General features: G+C 39.4%; 1 protein-coding gene across 1 annotated transcript in view; it reads left to right on the top strand.

Annotated features, from left to right (window-relative positions):
- LOC103898190 (protein kinase C epsilon type) overlaps nt 1-13,395 on the top strand; it is a gene marked incomplete at its 3' end in the record, with an annotated part of 106,441 nt that extends 93,046 nt beyond the window's left edge. Inside the window, exon 2 of the mRNA XM_009278409.2 lies at nt 13,332-13,395. Within this exon, the coding sequence (XP_009276684.1) occupies nt 13,332-13,395 (64 nt within the window). The remainder of the gene's footprint in view (nt 1-13,331) is intronic.
- Nucleotides 13,396-13,662: the final 267 nt, after the last annotated feature.

Below are 13,662 nucleotides of genomic sequence, written 5' to 3'. Positions count from 1 at the left end.
CTGAATACTATCATATTAAAAAAAAAAAGTTTGAATTATAATCAGTTTTTTCAAAGAACAATCTGAATGCACATGTAAGTGACTCTGCACTTTCTGTTTCATTATGGACTGAAAGAGGAACAACAAAATTGCTACAATAGAAGGCAGGCTAAGTGTCAGGAGGAATTTTTGTTGGTTTTTTTTTTTTTCCTTAAATCCAGGAAATACTGGAAAGCTTGCATGCATGTCTGAAAGAGTGAGATTTTAAAAAGGTTTATCCAGCATCTTTCATGTAAAACTCATATCTAACATGTGAAAACTCCACATGTGATTCAGTTTAAAACACTGCAGTGAATGAAAATAAATGCTAAAGGAAAATGTCGGTTAACGCAGCATACACAAGAACGTGTTTGTTCTTAGGGAATTTTGAAGATGTATCTATTCCTGGTGTGCCACTCCTGGCTGGTGGATTCTACTCTGCTGCCTAACTTTTCAGGAACAATAATAATAGTAGTGGCTATTTTTGCCATTTCCTTTTCTGTAATCTCTGTATTCAAGATGTTACGTTCTGGTCTATCCATTTTATGGAATATAGGTTGCCTGGCAGCATGTGTCAAGCTACTGAATTTTATTTTACTTGATTTTCCTTTTAGCATTTAAACATGGGTAGCATGGACTACAGCAGTTTTCTGTTTTTTTTTTTCTTTTAACAAAGTGTTTTGTAGCTGACATCCGAGGAGTCTCGGAGTTGCTCTGGGTTTGTTATGGCTAAAGCTGCAGAGGAAGTCCAAGTGAATCACAGATAATTGTAGTCCTCAGGATAGCCATTTTGTTAACAGAATTAACTTCATTAATCTTTCTAATCTGATAATTAAACCGAGGGTAAAACATCATCAAAGCAAGACAAAAACTATGTTTAAACACACACACACACACACACCCCCAACTCTATTAAATGGTATCTAAAGACCTCATTGTAGGACTTTCTAAAGGGAAAAAAAAAAATAGAACCAAAGAGAGAATGTTTCAAGGATGTTTTCTTCTGGAAATAAAAAAGCTGGCTCCTCTGGTAATTTTTTAGAAAGGCACATCATCAAAGCAAGACAAAAACTATGTTTAAACACACACACACACACACACCCCCAACTCTATTAAATGGTATCTAAAGACCTCATTGTAGGACTTTCTAAAGGGAAAAAAAAAAATAGAACCAAAGAGAGAATGTTTCAAGGATGTTTTCTTCTGGAAATAAAAAAGCTGGCTCCTCTGGTAATTTTTTAGAAAGGCACATAAGATAGCATTGGGGGGTACGTTTTCTGTCAAATTTTTGAGGTATTTTTTGCCAATTCTGGGTATTTGTTCAAGAAACTAAAAAAAAGTTAAATGTTTTAGTGCTATTTTTGAATTTACTTTTTTCAGGGATTGAATGATTGAGCATATCTAATTTGAATAGTTTTATGTGGTTAAAACTGCCACATTTACTGGCAAAATGTTTATCTGATACAAGGTTTTTAGAAATGACCTTTTCCTTTAGGAAACGAGAATGATCTTGCTATTTAGATATCGGACTGAGACTTGAAAAGTGCATCCAGTTCCCAGTTATAGACATCCTTACTTAAAACCCCAATGTGGAAAGGGTGATGGACAGGGAAGTCGGGGGGCTCAGAGGGGTCGGTGCAGATACGGCGTCATCCTGCATGTGCTCTGTGTTTGTGCTCGGTATGGAAAAGGACTAACGTATCTGCATGGCAGCCAATTTCTGTAACTACCGCTTGCAGTTGTGTGTGTCACGTTGTGTGAAGGCAGAATGAAGTCTTTCATTCTCAACTAAAAAAACATTTAAAAAGATAATGTTTTTAAAAAAGCAAAGATACTTTTGCAAGTAACTTGTGTTTTATTTTCTTAATTCTGTTTTCTTCTTTCAAATTTCTTTAAAACTTAACTTTTAGTATAACTTGAATGAAGTCTCTGAATCGATGCAATTCTTGGCAGGCCGTAAGTATGAGGGCTATTTCCAGGAAGGATACTTTTGTTTAAATACTTGATGCCAATTCTGTTTTACTATTGTGGTTTGTGTATCATTCAATGTTTGTTTATTGTAATGTCAGTGTTTGTTGTAAAGCAGCTCAGGTTACAGATACATATGTGAAAGGTCATAGAGAATATTTGTGTAGAACATAGTTTTTCCTTCCATCTTCATAACCAGCAGAAGAATGTTTATTTGTAATTGCTGAAGCCTGTGTATTCATGCTTTCATCTTAGTTATTACTGAAGAATTATTTTTTTTTAAACTGGGAAATAAATATTTTTGTGGTGTTTTTTGCAACCTCCTCCCCTTTCTATAGTCAAATTTAGATAATTCTATAAGGGGACTATTCCTTTTTTTCTTCTACTTCCAGTTTCTTTCCTAAAAAATAAAGGGGTATCTGAATGGGAAAGTAGGAGACACATGGTTAAAAAGTGCATTGAAGTTACTAAAAATGATCAATTACAAGGATATCTAAACAGGGACATCATAATTTTTAAAATTACAAGCTTGCTATGTTAGGGGAAAAAAAGGTCTTTCAACATAGCAGGACAGCTGAAATAGTAATGAGAAGCATTCTAAGATTTAAGAATGAGATTCAAAGAAGTAGTATGGCTCTGTTTCCAAAAGAAAATTTACCGTTTTTAAAGTAAATCTAGGATAGTTTTGTTCTTGAAATATTATTTCACTTCCTCTTGTTTGCTTATGACAACTTCATGCCACTTCTGAGCCGTATATGTAATTTTTGTTTCTGTATGTTCCCGTGATCTTATGACAACTTCATGCCACTTCTGAGCCATATATGTAATTTTTGGCTCTGTATGTTCCTGTGACTGTCTCTCTTCCCAAGGTGCTTTGTTCTTCTTATTCACTTGTGTTTTTTAATTGAAGATATTTTGGTCTCTGTATTATGTTATTTCATCAGTTTTCTTAAGTTCTGCCTACCTGGAATAGTGTTCTTTGTTTCTTACATGGTGGTGGTAGTCCATAGAACTGCTGCTCTTTGGCACTACCTCAGAGCAGCTTGGCCATCTTGGTAGTTAGAGTTCAGCCCTATGAGGTTCTTCTTGGGCTTTGGGTGCCAAGGCAAGACTTGAGACAAAAACTGGTCGGTCACTGCACTATATGTTTAAAGGTCTCTGTGGTGTTCAGCTGTGCTTGGACAGCTTGATTATTGGCCGAAATTTCATGAAGGGTACACTTCAGTTAACTGTGAAGTAAAACAGGGATTTTGTCATGTTAAAAGACTAGTTTTGCACAGAAAGAGCTTGGGTGCTGGAGAATTTTCAGGCACGTCTTGATAGCTTCTAGAGATGTTTTCTCAAACAAGATATTGTTCATTTTCTGGAAATTTGGGGGACAGAGCTTAGTAATTCATAGCCAGTTGCTGAGATCAAAGACTCTTCTGGGCACACCTCCAGGGCTATCTTAGTTGTGTATTCTGTAGTTTCAGCTACTTTAGTTGGGGGGTGTGGGGGGAGGGAATCTCCTTCATATCTACATCAAATTGGCAAGAGAAGAGTAAGAATTTACCAATTGGAGTTTTTCTTCTCTCTGCTGATGAACTCTGGTTTGCAGCTGATGCCGGTGTCGAACATCAACAAACTACTTAAAAGTTCTAGTGAGTGTCATCGAAGTAAAGTTTGTCCATTTGCAGCATATTGAATCAAGTTGTTTCCTTCCTAATGGAGGTTTAATTTCTATCATGAATACAGATGGAGAGAACATTTAATGTGGTTGCCTTTCAAATAAGAAAGGCCTTTCTCCTTTCTTCCCAGGGAGCTGAACTGAACTCAAACTCATAAACAGTAGTTGTTGTTTTAATTTTTTTTTTTAATTGGAACGGAACCTACACTTAGATGCGAGTTTTGCTGCTAACTGGAACAAAGCCACTACAGCTTTACTTACAACTCAGCCTGAACTAGAACTGAACCAAGTTCCCTGCTGCTTTCTTCTAACTGGCTAACTGATGATTGTAAGTCCAGTAGGACCTCTCTTGAAAGCTACTGAAAGGTGTTGCACAGTAGCGTTTGAAAGACTGAGCATGTGAACCTCTTGTGGGAAGGGTCTGAGATCAATGCTGAAGTGTCTGCCCAGTTTGTGCTGAGGTTTCGTGTAAGGTATATTTATGTTCTAATGGTTGGTCTGGGAAGATCTTCCCTCTGAGGCAGTTGAGAGCTTTACTCAAACCAGAGTGTCATTGATGTTTCTAGCTTTTGTTTTAAAATACAGTTGGTTAATAGGCAAGTTCCAGAATCTTTCTTTTTTACCAAGGACTAGAATAGGATTAACAGGTGAAAAACTGAAGGGCAGCTTCACATCATCTAAATACCACTATTTCCTAGTAGTTATTTATATCCTGCCTTTGGAGATTATTTTACCTCATTTAGGAAGGATTTGAATTTATGCCACCTCAGTCTTGGATCTTCCAGCTGTTAATCTCCCTGATTTTTGAGGTCTAAAAATCAGCACAGCTATTTCCTTTATTCTTGGTACAGTAATGCAATGTGGATATTTCCTACTATACACTGTCTTGAGTTTCCCAGAGTATACCTGGCAGGAGGAGAGCGCAAGAAAAGGAGTGTTTTGACCATAAAGAGAAGAAAAATACCATATGCTTTACAGTAAACAGGTAGTGTTGCTTTGATACCTTTATCTGTAAGACTTCACACAGTAAGTCTTACTTAAGGGAAGTAAGGAAATACGGAAATTACTTAAGGAAATAAAGAAAAATGTATGCAGTGCACCAAAACTGTTGTATATGACCAGGAAAAGTACCAGTCAATCCTAAGGTCCTCTACTTATGCATGTACTTATTGTTATGCAGATACCTATTTCATGATGATTGTCTGAAGTGTTGCAAAGGTGTCTACTCAGAGGAAATATTAACTGCAATTTAGGAGAAACTCGAAATATCTGTGTGGTTAAATCATCACGTTTGGGTGATTCCTGAGACTGAACAAATGTGCCAACTAGGAGTTTGGCTTATGCGTATGAGCAAGTGGTCATCTGAAATTGTACTGCAGTAAAATATTTTGACAGCATTTATCAGTTTTTAACATGTATTAACTGGCTAACCATGATGTGTTTGCAGTCCTGATTCTCTATTCAGCATTCTATTCCTAGGTGTATAGGTAACCCTCTCCTTTCTGATTGCAGTTCTGTAGCATGACATTAAAAAATGTCCGTAAGCCAAGACAATAAATGTGTTTTAAGTATTTTGTGACAGCTAATTATTTCCCTATGGCTTGGAGAGTGCCACTGCACTACTGCATTGAAGAATAGATTTTGAAAAGCTTTGTGGTGAAATTACAGGTCAGATCTTACCACATGATGCAATTCCTTTATTCTTAAATCAAATAACCATCTGCTTGGGAAAGTGAGTGTGCTCTGAAGAGTTTCTTTTCTTTCTTGAAATACATTTAGCAGATGTTTCAAGTGAATGGCTTTATGCAGACTTTTGTTTTGTAGATGGTTTTACTGTCCTTTCACTCAGAAGGTCTTGTTGAGCGTTGTTCAGCCAAACCCAGCTCTCACACATTGTACTTCACGTTATCTCTGGGCTTGTATAGGTTCTTTGTACTTTATCTTCATTACTATTACTAAAATAATGCGACCTTCATTTCTAGTGTGGATACAGTTATAGTACAGTGAAAATATACTATGTAACTTTTATTCCCCTGCCTTCATAAGACTTACTAATAGAAGACATTTACATCATCTGCATAACTGTACTGGGTTAAATAAACCAACAAAACAGCACACACACGTGCCTGAAACACTCATACTGGTACGAGTCTCCATGGACCTGTTCACGCGCAGAACGCCCTGAATGGTTAGTCTAGGCAGCCTCGTCTCTTAAGGTTATTGACTTCTTTTTCTGGTCCTGAAGAAATTTCTCTCTCATTGATTTATTTCTCTCTCTCATGAATTCTGATTGTAGGTATTTAGAAACCCTAACCAGTTTGGACATATAGCTGTTAAACACCTTAATAATGGTTAATACCTTGTGCCGTACATGCTCTCACCAGCTGAAGCTTTTAAGAAGGTGAAGATAATCTCTTCCTCCCTTCAGCTCAGGGAGTCAGAAACTTGGTTTCATGCAGTGACCCTTCTGTGGTCATGCTGCTTGATGCCTTTGCAGCCGTTTGTACTGCTCTGCTGTCTTGTTGCATGTAAGTATAGCCATCTGTCCAAGTTCACTTTCTGGACTCTACCAGAAAATGAACCATGAACACCCTAGTCCCAGTACAGTGGTCGATAGAAGTTGTTCTTCCTAGTACAAGGAGTACACAAAATGAGTACGTGACTTCTGAGTGTGCAGTTGTGCATGCTTGTGCACAAACACATGTGCATTTGTGTGTCGCCATGCATTCAAAAATGTTCCGCCACTGGTGCCTGGGAGGCCTTAGTACAGTAGACCGTGGAAGATCAAAGTCGTATCACATGTGATTCAGGACACTGCAATTGAATATCGGTATATGCTCTATTAACTAATGGAAGGATTCTTGTTTTAGAATTGATTTCTGAATACTGTGGTTATTTCAGCTGAACCTTGTTTTTTTTCCCTGGCTGCTTCTGTTCTGTATTATGTCTGTGCATGTGTCTGGCACTGGAAAGTGTTTGATCTTTTCTGTAGGTCATGCAAGATGTTTGATGTCTTTTTGTTGACTTTTGTGTATGAGTAAATAAATGATAGAATCCCCTGTGGCCAAAATTTCTTTACTTTTATGTATATCATTGTGGTCAATTACAATGCGGCAAGCTGTGTTACGTTTCTCTGTAATTATAATAATCAAATACGTAACATTCATAATGAAAGACAGATTTGTGAACTTTGTGGCAGTGCACTGGCTCTGAAAGGGACCTGCTTTCTTTGGCCAGAAGAGCAAGAGGCTGCAGGGGGAAAAAAAAATCATGGAGGCAAACAGAGATTCTAGGGAAGTTTTCTCAACATGTTTTCTGGGTAATTTCTTTAAAAGTCAAGTTTACCTCATGTATTTAATGATGTAACATGTGAAATCTGTTAATTTTCAGATAATATTATTAAATAAATTTTTCTCAGCTATTTTGCTGACCTTACAGAGCCTATTGCAAACCTATGCATTTTAGGTGAGCTTTCTAGGGATTTGGGCATGAATGCTGGGGGAAGTTTGCAAACTTAATCTTAACCTCTGGTTGTTGTTTTGGTCAAGTGTTTGCTTCTGTTCCAATAATGATGGCGTTTTTGAAAGTTTTTAAATTACTTGTTCTGCAGTCATTTTGACTGTATTGAAAAGTGTCACTATTAATGTTTTATTTTCTATTAAATAAGTTAAAATAGGTACTCTGTTAGCTATTTAAATTGAAGCAGAAAAATCTTTTGGTTAAAGAACAAAAGACCAGCACAGACTCTGTCTCCAGTCATTCTCTGTTAGACTACAACTGTTCTGACTTCCTTATGCATTTTCATGGAAATAATATTTCATCAAAATTGGAGAAGTAAATGCCCGTCAAAACAGCAGACGTAACCCCCCAGCCTTTGCAGATATCCGTTCTTTAAACACACAATCCCTTCCCTTCTCCTTCCAGAGAAGTTGTGTGTTCAAAGAGAAACTTTCTGTTATGCTATGCTCAGTAAGGGTTAATACATACTGACTTCTCAAGTCCTACATGACTCAAATAACCATCTGCAGTGACAGATCATGTGCTTAGAGGTTTATACTTTAAGCTATCCAAATATCAGATAATCCTAGAACATCACAACAAGAGGTGCAAAGCAGGTTTTATGATTTAATTCTTTCTGTTTCTGTTGCTTACACAGTCCATTTAGGTTTATACTGTTGCCAAAATCCTAAACAGCTTTGTGGTCGAAGGGTTTTTGCTGTATTTCACATACTGTCTAGCTAAGGAACATCAGAGTAAAACTTACTCAACCTTTATGCGGTTAGGAAGTTCAGTTATGGAAAATGCATTTGTCTAGTCATTGTTTATTTCAGATCTGAGATTTATGTCAATGACTATCCTTAAATTTCTCTCAAGAGACAAGCTGGCGTTTAAATGAGTACAGTGCACCTAATCTTAGGTGACATTCTTGTCTTGGAACGTAGATGGCTGATGGACTCTGTTATGATCAAATGAAAACCTATGGTAATGGGGCACTGAGCCACTGAAGATAGTGGTTTATCACTTGTTTACAACAGGTCTCAGTTTGCTCCATAGGGCATGCAAAATCTCTGTGCTGGTGCTATCAGCTAGAATGAAAAAAGCACCCCCAAATGTTGATGGAATGATTCAGGCTGTACAGTGGTCAAGAACGTAAAATCTTCTTCATATTCAAATATGAAGCATCGGTGCAACCCAAATAATTGCATAGGATATTCTAATCTTCCTCATCCCTGTAAGAGTAGAGAGTGTGTAGTTTCCTTAGCAAAATCGTAGTCTAAGAGAATTCTGAATGAGTTTCATATTTTTGAGGTTGGGAATTACGTCTTGCACCTGAGAGGAGGAAAATGGTGAGCTTCTAGATGAGCTTAGGACTCAGTTTTTCAGAAGAACACTTAGGAGTTAAAAGCTTGAAAAAAGCAAACCTTGAGGAAAGGCTGAACTATTTTTACAATCTTCTGCATAGTTTTATTAAATTTTGCATTACTCCAGAGTTGCCTAAGAATTGTGATGCTTTGGAAATGCTGCAGAGAAATATTTAAGCAATTTTTTGTTTGATATAGTTTTTACTGATGAATATTAACTGAATGGAAAAGAAAGGAAATTGCCTCCTAGATATGTACCCATTAAAGTTGTTTAAAAAAAAAAAAAAAGTGCTTGGATGTCTCTGATATTGCAGGAAGACAGGATGTGTATAGCCTGACAAAGTGAAGCTTAACTGAGGAGTAGGAGAAATGGTCCTGTGGGCAGCCTGGGCCTCCAGAGACCAGAGTTCAGTTCTTGTTTAACCGTAGACTTCTTGTATGACGTTCTGGCAAGTCATTTAGTCTAGCTTGTGCCTTTGGGAGTATCTCATTTTACAGATGGGGAACTGTCTCAGAAGGGTGTTGAAAATAAAATCCATTAATGACTGTGAAACTATATAAATGCCTTCAATATGCTGAAACTTGGCCATGGTTTCAACATGGGTTTTTTCCTCTGAAAGTATGTCTGGTTTTATGGATGGTTGCCTTTTGTTCCCTGAAACAGGCTACTAATATGCGTTATTCATGCCTGGAGTTTTTCAAGATCTGTGCTGCTTTCCAGCAATCATTGTACTAATCTCAATACATTGCCACATAAGGATTATTTTAGCAATATAGAAGTTGTTTAAAGTACCTTTACAATTAATCTTACTTGCACCTACTAAAACTCTATTTTAACAAAAGTCACAGCAATAGCATGGGCAAGTAACATGATAAAACACTTTGGTGATCAAACATTTTGCTCAATGATAGTTGTTACATCTTTTGTTGCATGCAGAGAACGTGGTGTGTATGTGCAAGGCATATATTTTGCCATGTGTCTTGCTTACAGCAAAGCTGCTTTTGTATTAACTCCTCTGTCCCATCCCTAGTTTGCATCTTGCCTTGTTCCCTGTTGTCCTTTTGAACAGTCATGTCTTTTTAGATATCTTCTCATAGCGTCTCTCTGCATGTATAAATGCTTGGCTGCATTCAGAGAGAAGTATTTTTAGTCAATGAGAAGGGTCAGAATCAGAACTGCCGTGATCAGACTATTTCCGTTGCATTCAAGGATGTCTGTTATATTCAGCTGAATGTGGCCAGTCACTCTGTTTCTGGTTACATATGTCTAAGGGCATTTCACATGTGATAACTTTCAGGGCATTTGGTGAAAAATTAATGGAAACTTTAGATTGTGCTGTATGCATCTTTTGTTACTTATTTATAAAATGACATTACATAGTCTCCACCTTCTTTTAAGTGTAGTTTAATGTGCAGACTGAAAGAAAAGGCATGTAGTTTGTATTTTAGTAATCTGACTGTTTTGGTGGTATTTATACCATTATGTTTCCAGGCATTAAATTAGAAATGTTTTATGCAAAATTAGAATCAGTCCTTTTCATTCCGTACTTGCTTTGATACATGAAAGACCTGAGATCAAAAGAAGGATTCCTATCAGTTTAGGGGATTCTGCTTTTGTGGGGGTGTTCTTTTTATATGTAAGGTCAGCTGAGGCAGCTGAGCTGCGGGCTTCTGGCAAAGTACTAATTCATGTGACTGATGAGACTATCAGCATAGGTACTTGCTGAAATGAAATGTGGGTATTTTATAAATCTAAAAATAAGAATACGTCCATTTCATTCTCATTGGTATTAGAACATTTTAAGACTGAAACATACTTTCTTTGTAAAAGAGACTCCCTTTTATAAATACTTCGTTCTGCTTAGAGCATCAGCAAAAATTATGAATCAAAATCAGTAAGCAGCATTTCTAATAAATTGTATATGAAAACAGTCCACTTGGTGGGTAATGGAAACTTGGGTTTGGTGCTCCAGTCTTTTTCCTGAGTTGCTTCCAATGCTGTTTGTACTTAAATGGGCAGAACAGAGATTTTGTGATGGTGGTCACCAGCTCTTCCAGATGCATGATTCTTCTGCAGGGATGGTGTTGGGCTTTTGTATGTATGTGTGCACACTGGGATTTGAACTGCATAAAGTATTAACCAAACTGTATGTAGTGCTGATACAAATAGAATATTAGACATGCCTGTCTTTTTTAATACAGCCACCTGTTGAGTGCTATAGCAGTTTTTCAAAAGCCTCCCTCAGCGTAGACATCAAAGTCTATTCATGCACCTGTGCCTCTGATCTTCTAATTTTTTTTTTTTAATTTAAAAACTGCAAAGGGAGAGGAGCAATACTTCAAGATCAGTAGCTTTATTTAAAAACCAAAACCCCCCCCCAAAAAAACTCTTCCACAAAACTCATGCTGCCAGTTCAGAAATTGTTAAAAATTACTTAATATTCAACTTTATTTATGGAAAAACACTCAACCACGCTTTCATTTTCCTCTCCTCTGAGTAACCCCTGGCCTTGCTAACACCTATTTCCTGCCTCGTCTATTTACAATACAGCTGCTGAGATCATTTTCTTGATCTGTTGGTCCAATGACATCAGCCAGACCTGTGAACTCCTCTGCCGGCTCGCTCTTGAACAGCACAGAAGCATTTTTGTGAGAAGCTGTTTCATGGAGGGAGGAGCTTGTGTTACCCTGATGCATTCAGCAGCTGTGGCCCAAAAGAGGGAAACAGCAGAGGTGCCCCTCTTGTAAAGGTCCTCTCAGGTGATGAGAGAAACCTGGAGGCAAAAAAGGTGGCCCCATGGAGCTGCCCGCTGAATGCAGAGAGGCAAAGCCTGGCATAGCCCCAACGTTTTGGCATCTCCTTCCTTTTCTCATTTACTTGCTACTTTACAGATTGGTCTCCCAAGTTATTAGTGTGAATTGGTGATCTCCTGATTTATCATCTTACTCTGTCCTAGTGCCGTACCCTGATGTCGCTTGTGACTTAGGAGGCAGCTCAGTATCGTTTGTTAGCCCAGAGAGCTGAGATGGGCAAAGCAAGGCCCACCTGCCCTGTTGTGGCAGGGCACCTGGCGTGGGAGGAGGAGGGCCGTGGTGGGGTGGGGGGAGGTAGCCTGCTCCCAGCCACAAGCCCCGCGTGCGGTTGCCTCAGTGAGCAGAGGTGTCAGGAAAGTTCTGGGGTTTCTGCCCGTGGAGAGCAGGGCTTGGCTGGACTCCAGCGATGAGGCACACTCCCTTCTTTCCACCCTGCATCCGTTTGGTCTGGCACCGACAAGGACCTATAGTCCTGCCGCTTTTTCACTTGGGGGAAGAAGGGGCTTTTTGGGGCACATCTCCTTTCCCCCTTTTCTCGCCTGCCCTGTGTACCCCGGTTTGGTACATGGCAGGCCTGATCTCATCAAGTCCTGCGTGCGTGTCAGGGCCCAGGGGTCGCCAACAGGCTGCAATGTCCCTGCCCAGCCCCCGGGGCTCCCCCACCCTGCCCAGAGCCCCGGACCCCATGTCAGCCCCCAGGGCCGTCAGCCTCTGCCCCAGCAACGCCACAGCAGGGCCGGTCTCCAGCTCCCCAGAGCCCTGCCCTGCCCAGCCCTGGGCCCTGCTGAGCTGGGCCTACCTGTGGGCCCACATCCCAGCCTGGGCCTGGCCCTGGCCTGCCCCCATCCTCAGGGAGGTGCCTAATGCCCAGGGCTGGGGCTGCCCTGGTGCCTCCCCGACTGCCTCCCCGACTGCCTGCTCCAGGCTGGAGCGGTGGGACACAGGACGGGCCCTGGCAGACAAGGCCCTTTGAGGCATCCTGGCAGTGGGCATGCAATTTTATCTGTGTGCTTTACTTACTAAAATAGAATGAAAATACAATATTAATGTACACCACATCACTCAGTCTCTGAAATCGTGTGACAACTGCTATGTGACAGTAAGAGCTATCGATTACATAGTGTTTTAGTTACAGTTTAATTTTTGAGAGATGGGTGGCTGCAAAAATTGTCTGTAATATGTGGGGCACCATTAAGATACTCAAATCCAGCAGTATTGAGAGTTGCTGATGAAATGTGTGGTAAAATACAGGAGGATTTGTAATGAGCTCTTTATTGCGGTGCCTAAACATACAGGAGCTTATTCCCACAGCCCGTGAAATCTTGAAGTACAGCAGCTTGATACTGAGCACCTGTATTTCATGCTGAGTGAAAGTGATCTCCACAAGAGCAAAGACTCCTTAAAATCTACCAGAATGGTACAGGAATAAACAAATTTTGTGTTTCAGAAAAAGAGGATAAAGTGTGTATTTCTTTCTCCCAGTGGGGATACAAAGGGAGTATTATAAACACGTGTTAACTGGCCATACGAGCTGTGTGTGTTCATTTCCCCCGTTCTGTGACCAGAGCTGATCTGTCTCGCTGGGATCTGAATAGGTCACAGTGTTGTTTTTCACATTTGCATAGCTGGGCTCAGCATAAATTACAGTAAAAAAGTTATTTGATACTACCACCTTCTAACTTTCTTCCTTGTTCCACTACTTGGAAATAGTGGTGCAAATGTATGGGAGAACAGTGCTTTAAATATTTGATTTGTAAAATTCACTGGGTTCAAGCTTTCCAAGTGCTAAGGGCACACACTTCTTTTTTACTTCAGTGAAGGTGCAGGGTCCTCAATACCTCTTTGCAAAAGGAAGCTCTGTTGCTAGTGAACTGTAGACCTGTCTATGTGTCCTGCCTACATCTTGGCTTCATAAGTTTTGGAAACCTTTAGTTTCCTGCATGTGCAGTCACTTGCTTTGGGAGCCATTTTAAGTTTTCTTCTAATTCTCTTCTTGATTGCAGATTGACTTGGAGCCAGAAGGGAGAGTGTATGTCATCATAGACCTTTCAGGATCATCAGGTGAAGGTAGGGACTTCCAATATTTTATCTTACTCTTTCATGAATGGAATCTTCCAAGGGCCTTTGCAATGGAAGCATTAGAGGAGGTGCTGTGCCAATATCCTCTTAAATCTGTATGAGCTCAAGTTAAAGTGAACACATTTTAATGCATCTGCCTGTGAGTCAATGAGCAGTTACGGTTCGTCTTACCCTGTTAATCACCAATGGTAACAATGCCAGCTAAAAGGACAGTAATGAAATGAGAATAGTTTAGTAGTATTAATTTCTAGAAGA

The sequence above is a fragment of the Aptenodytes forsteri genome, unplaced genomic scaffold, assembly GCF_000699145.1.
Source record: "Aptenodytes forsteri isolate BGI_AS27 unplaced genomic scaffold, ASM69914v1 Scaffold130, whole genome shotgun sequence".
Lineage (NCBI taxonomy): Eukaryota > Metazoa > Chordata > Aves > Sphenisciformes > Spheniscidae > Aptenodytes > Aptenodytes forsteri.
Note: the sequence above shows the minus strand (reverse complement) of the source record. Positions and strands in the feature narration are given on the sequence as shown.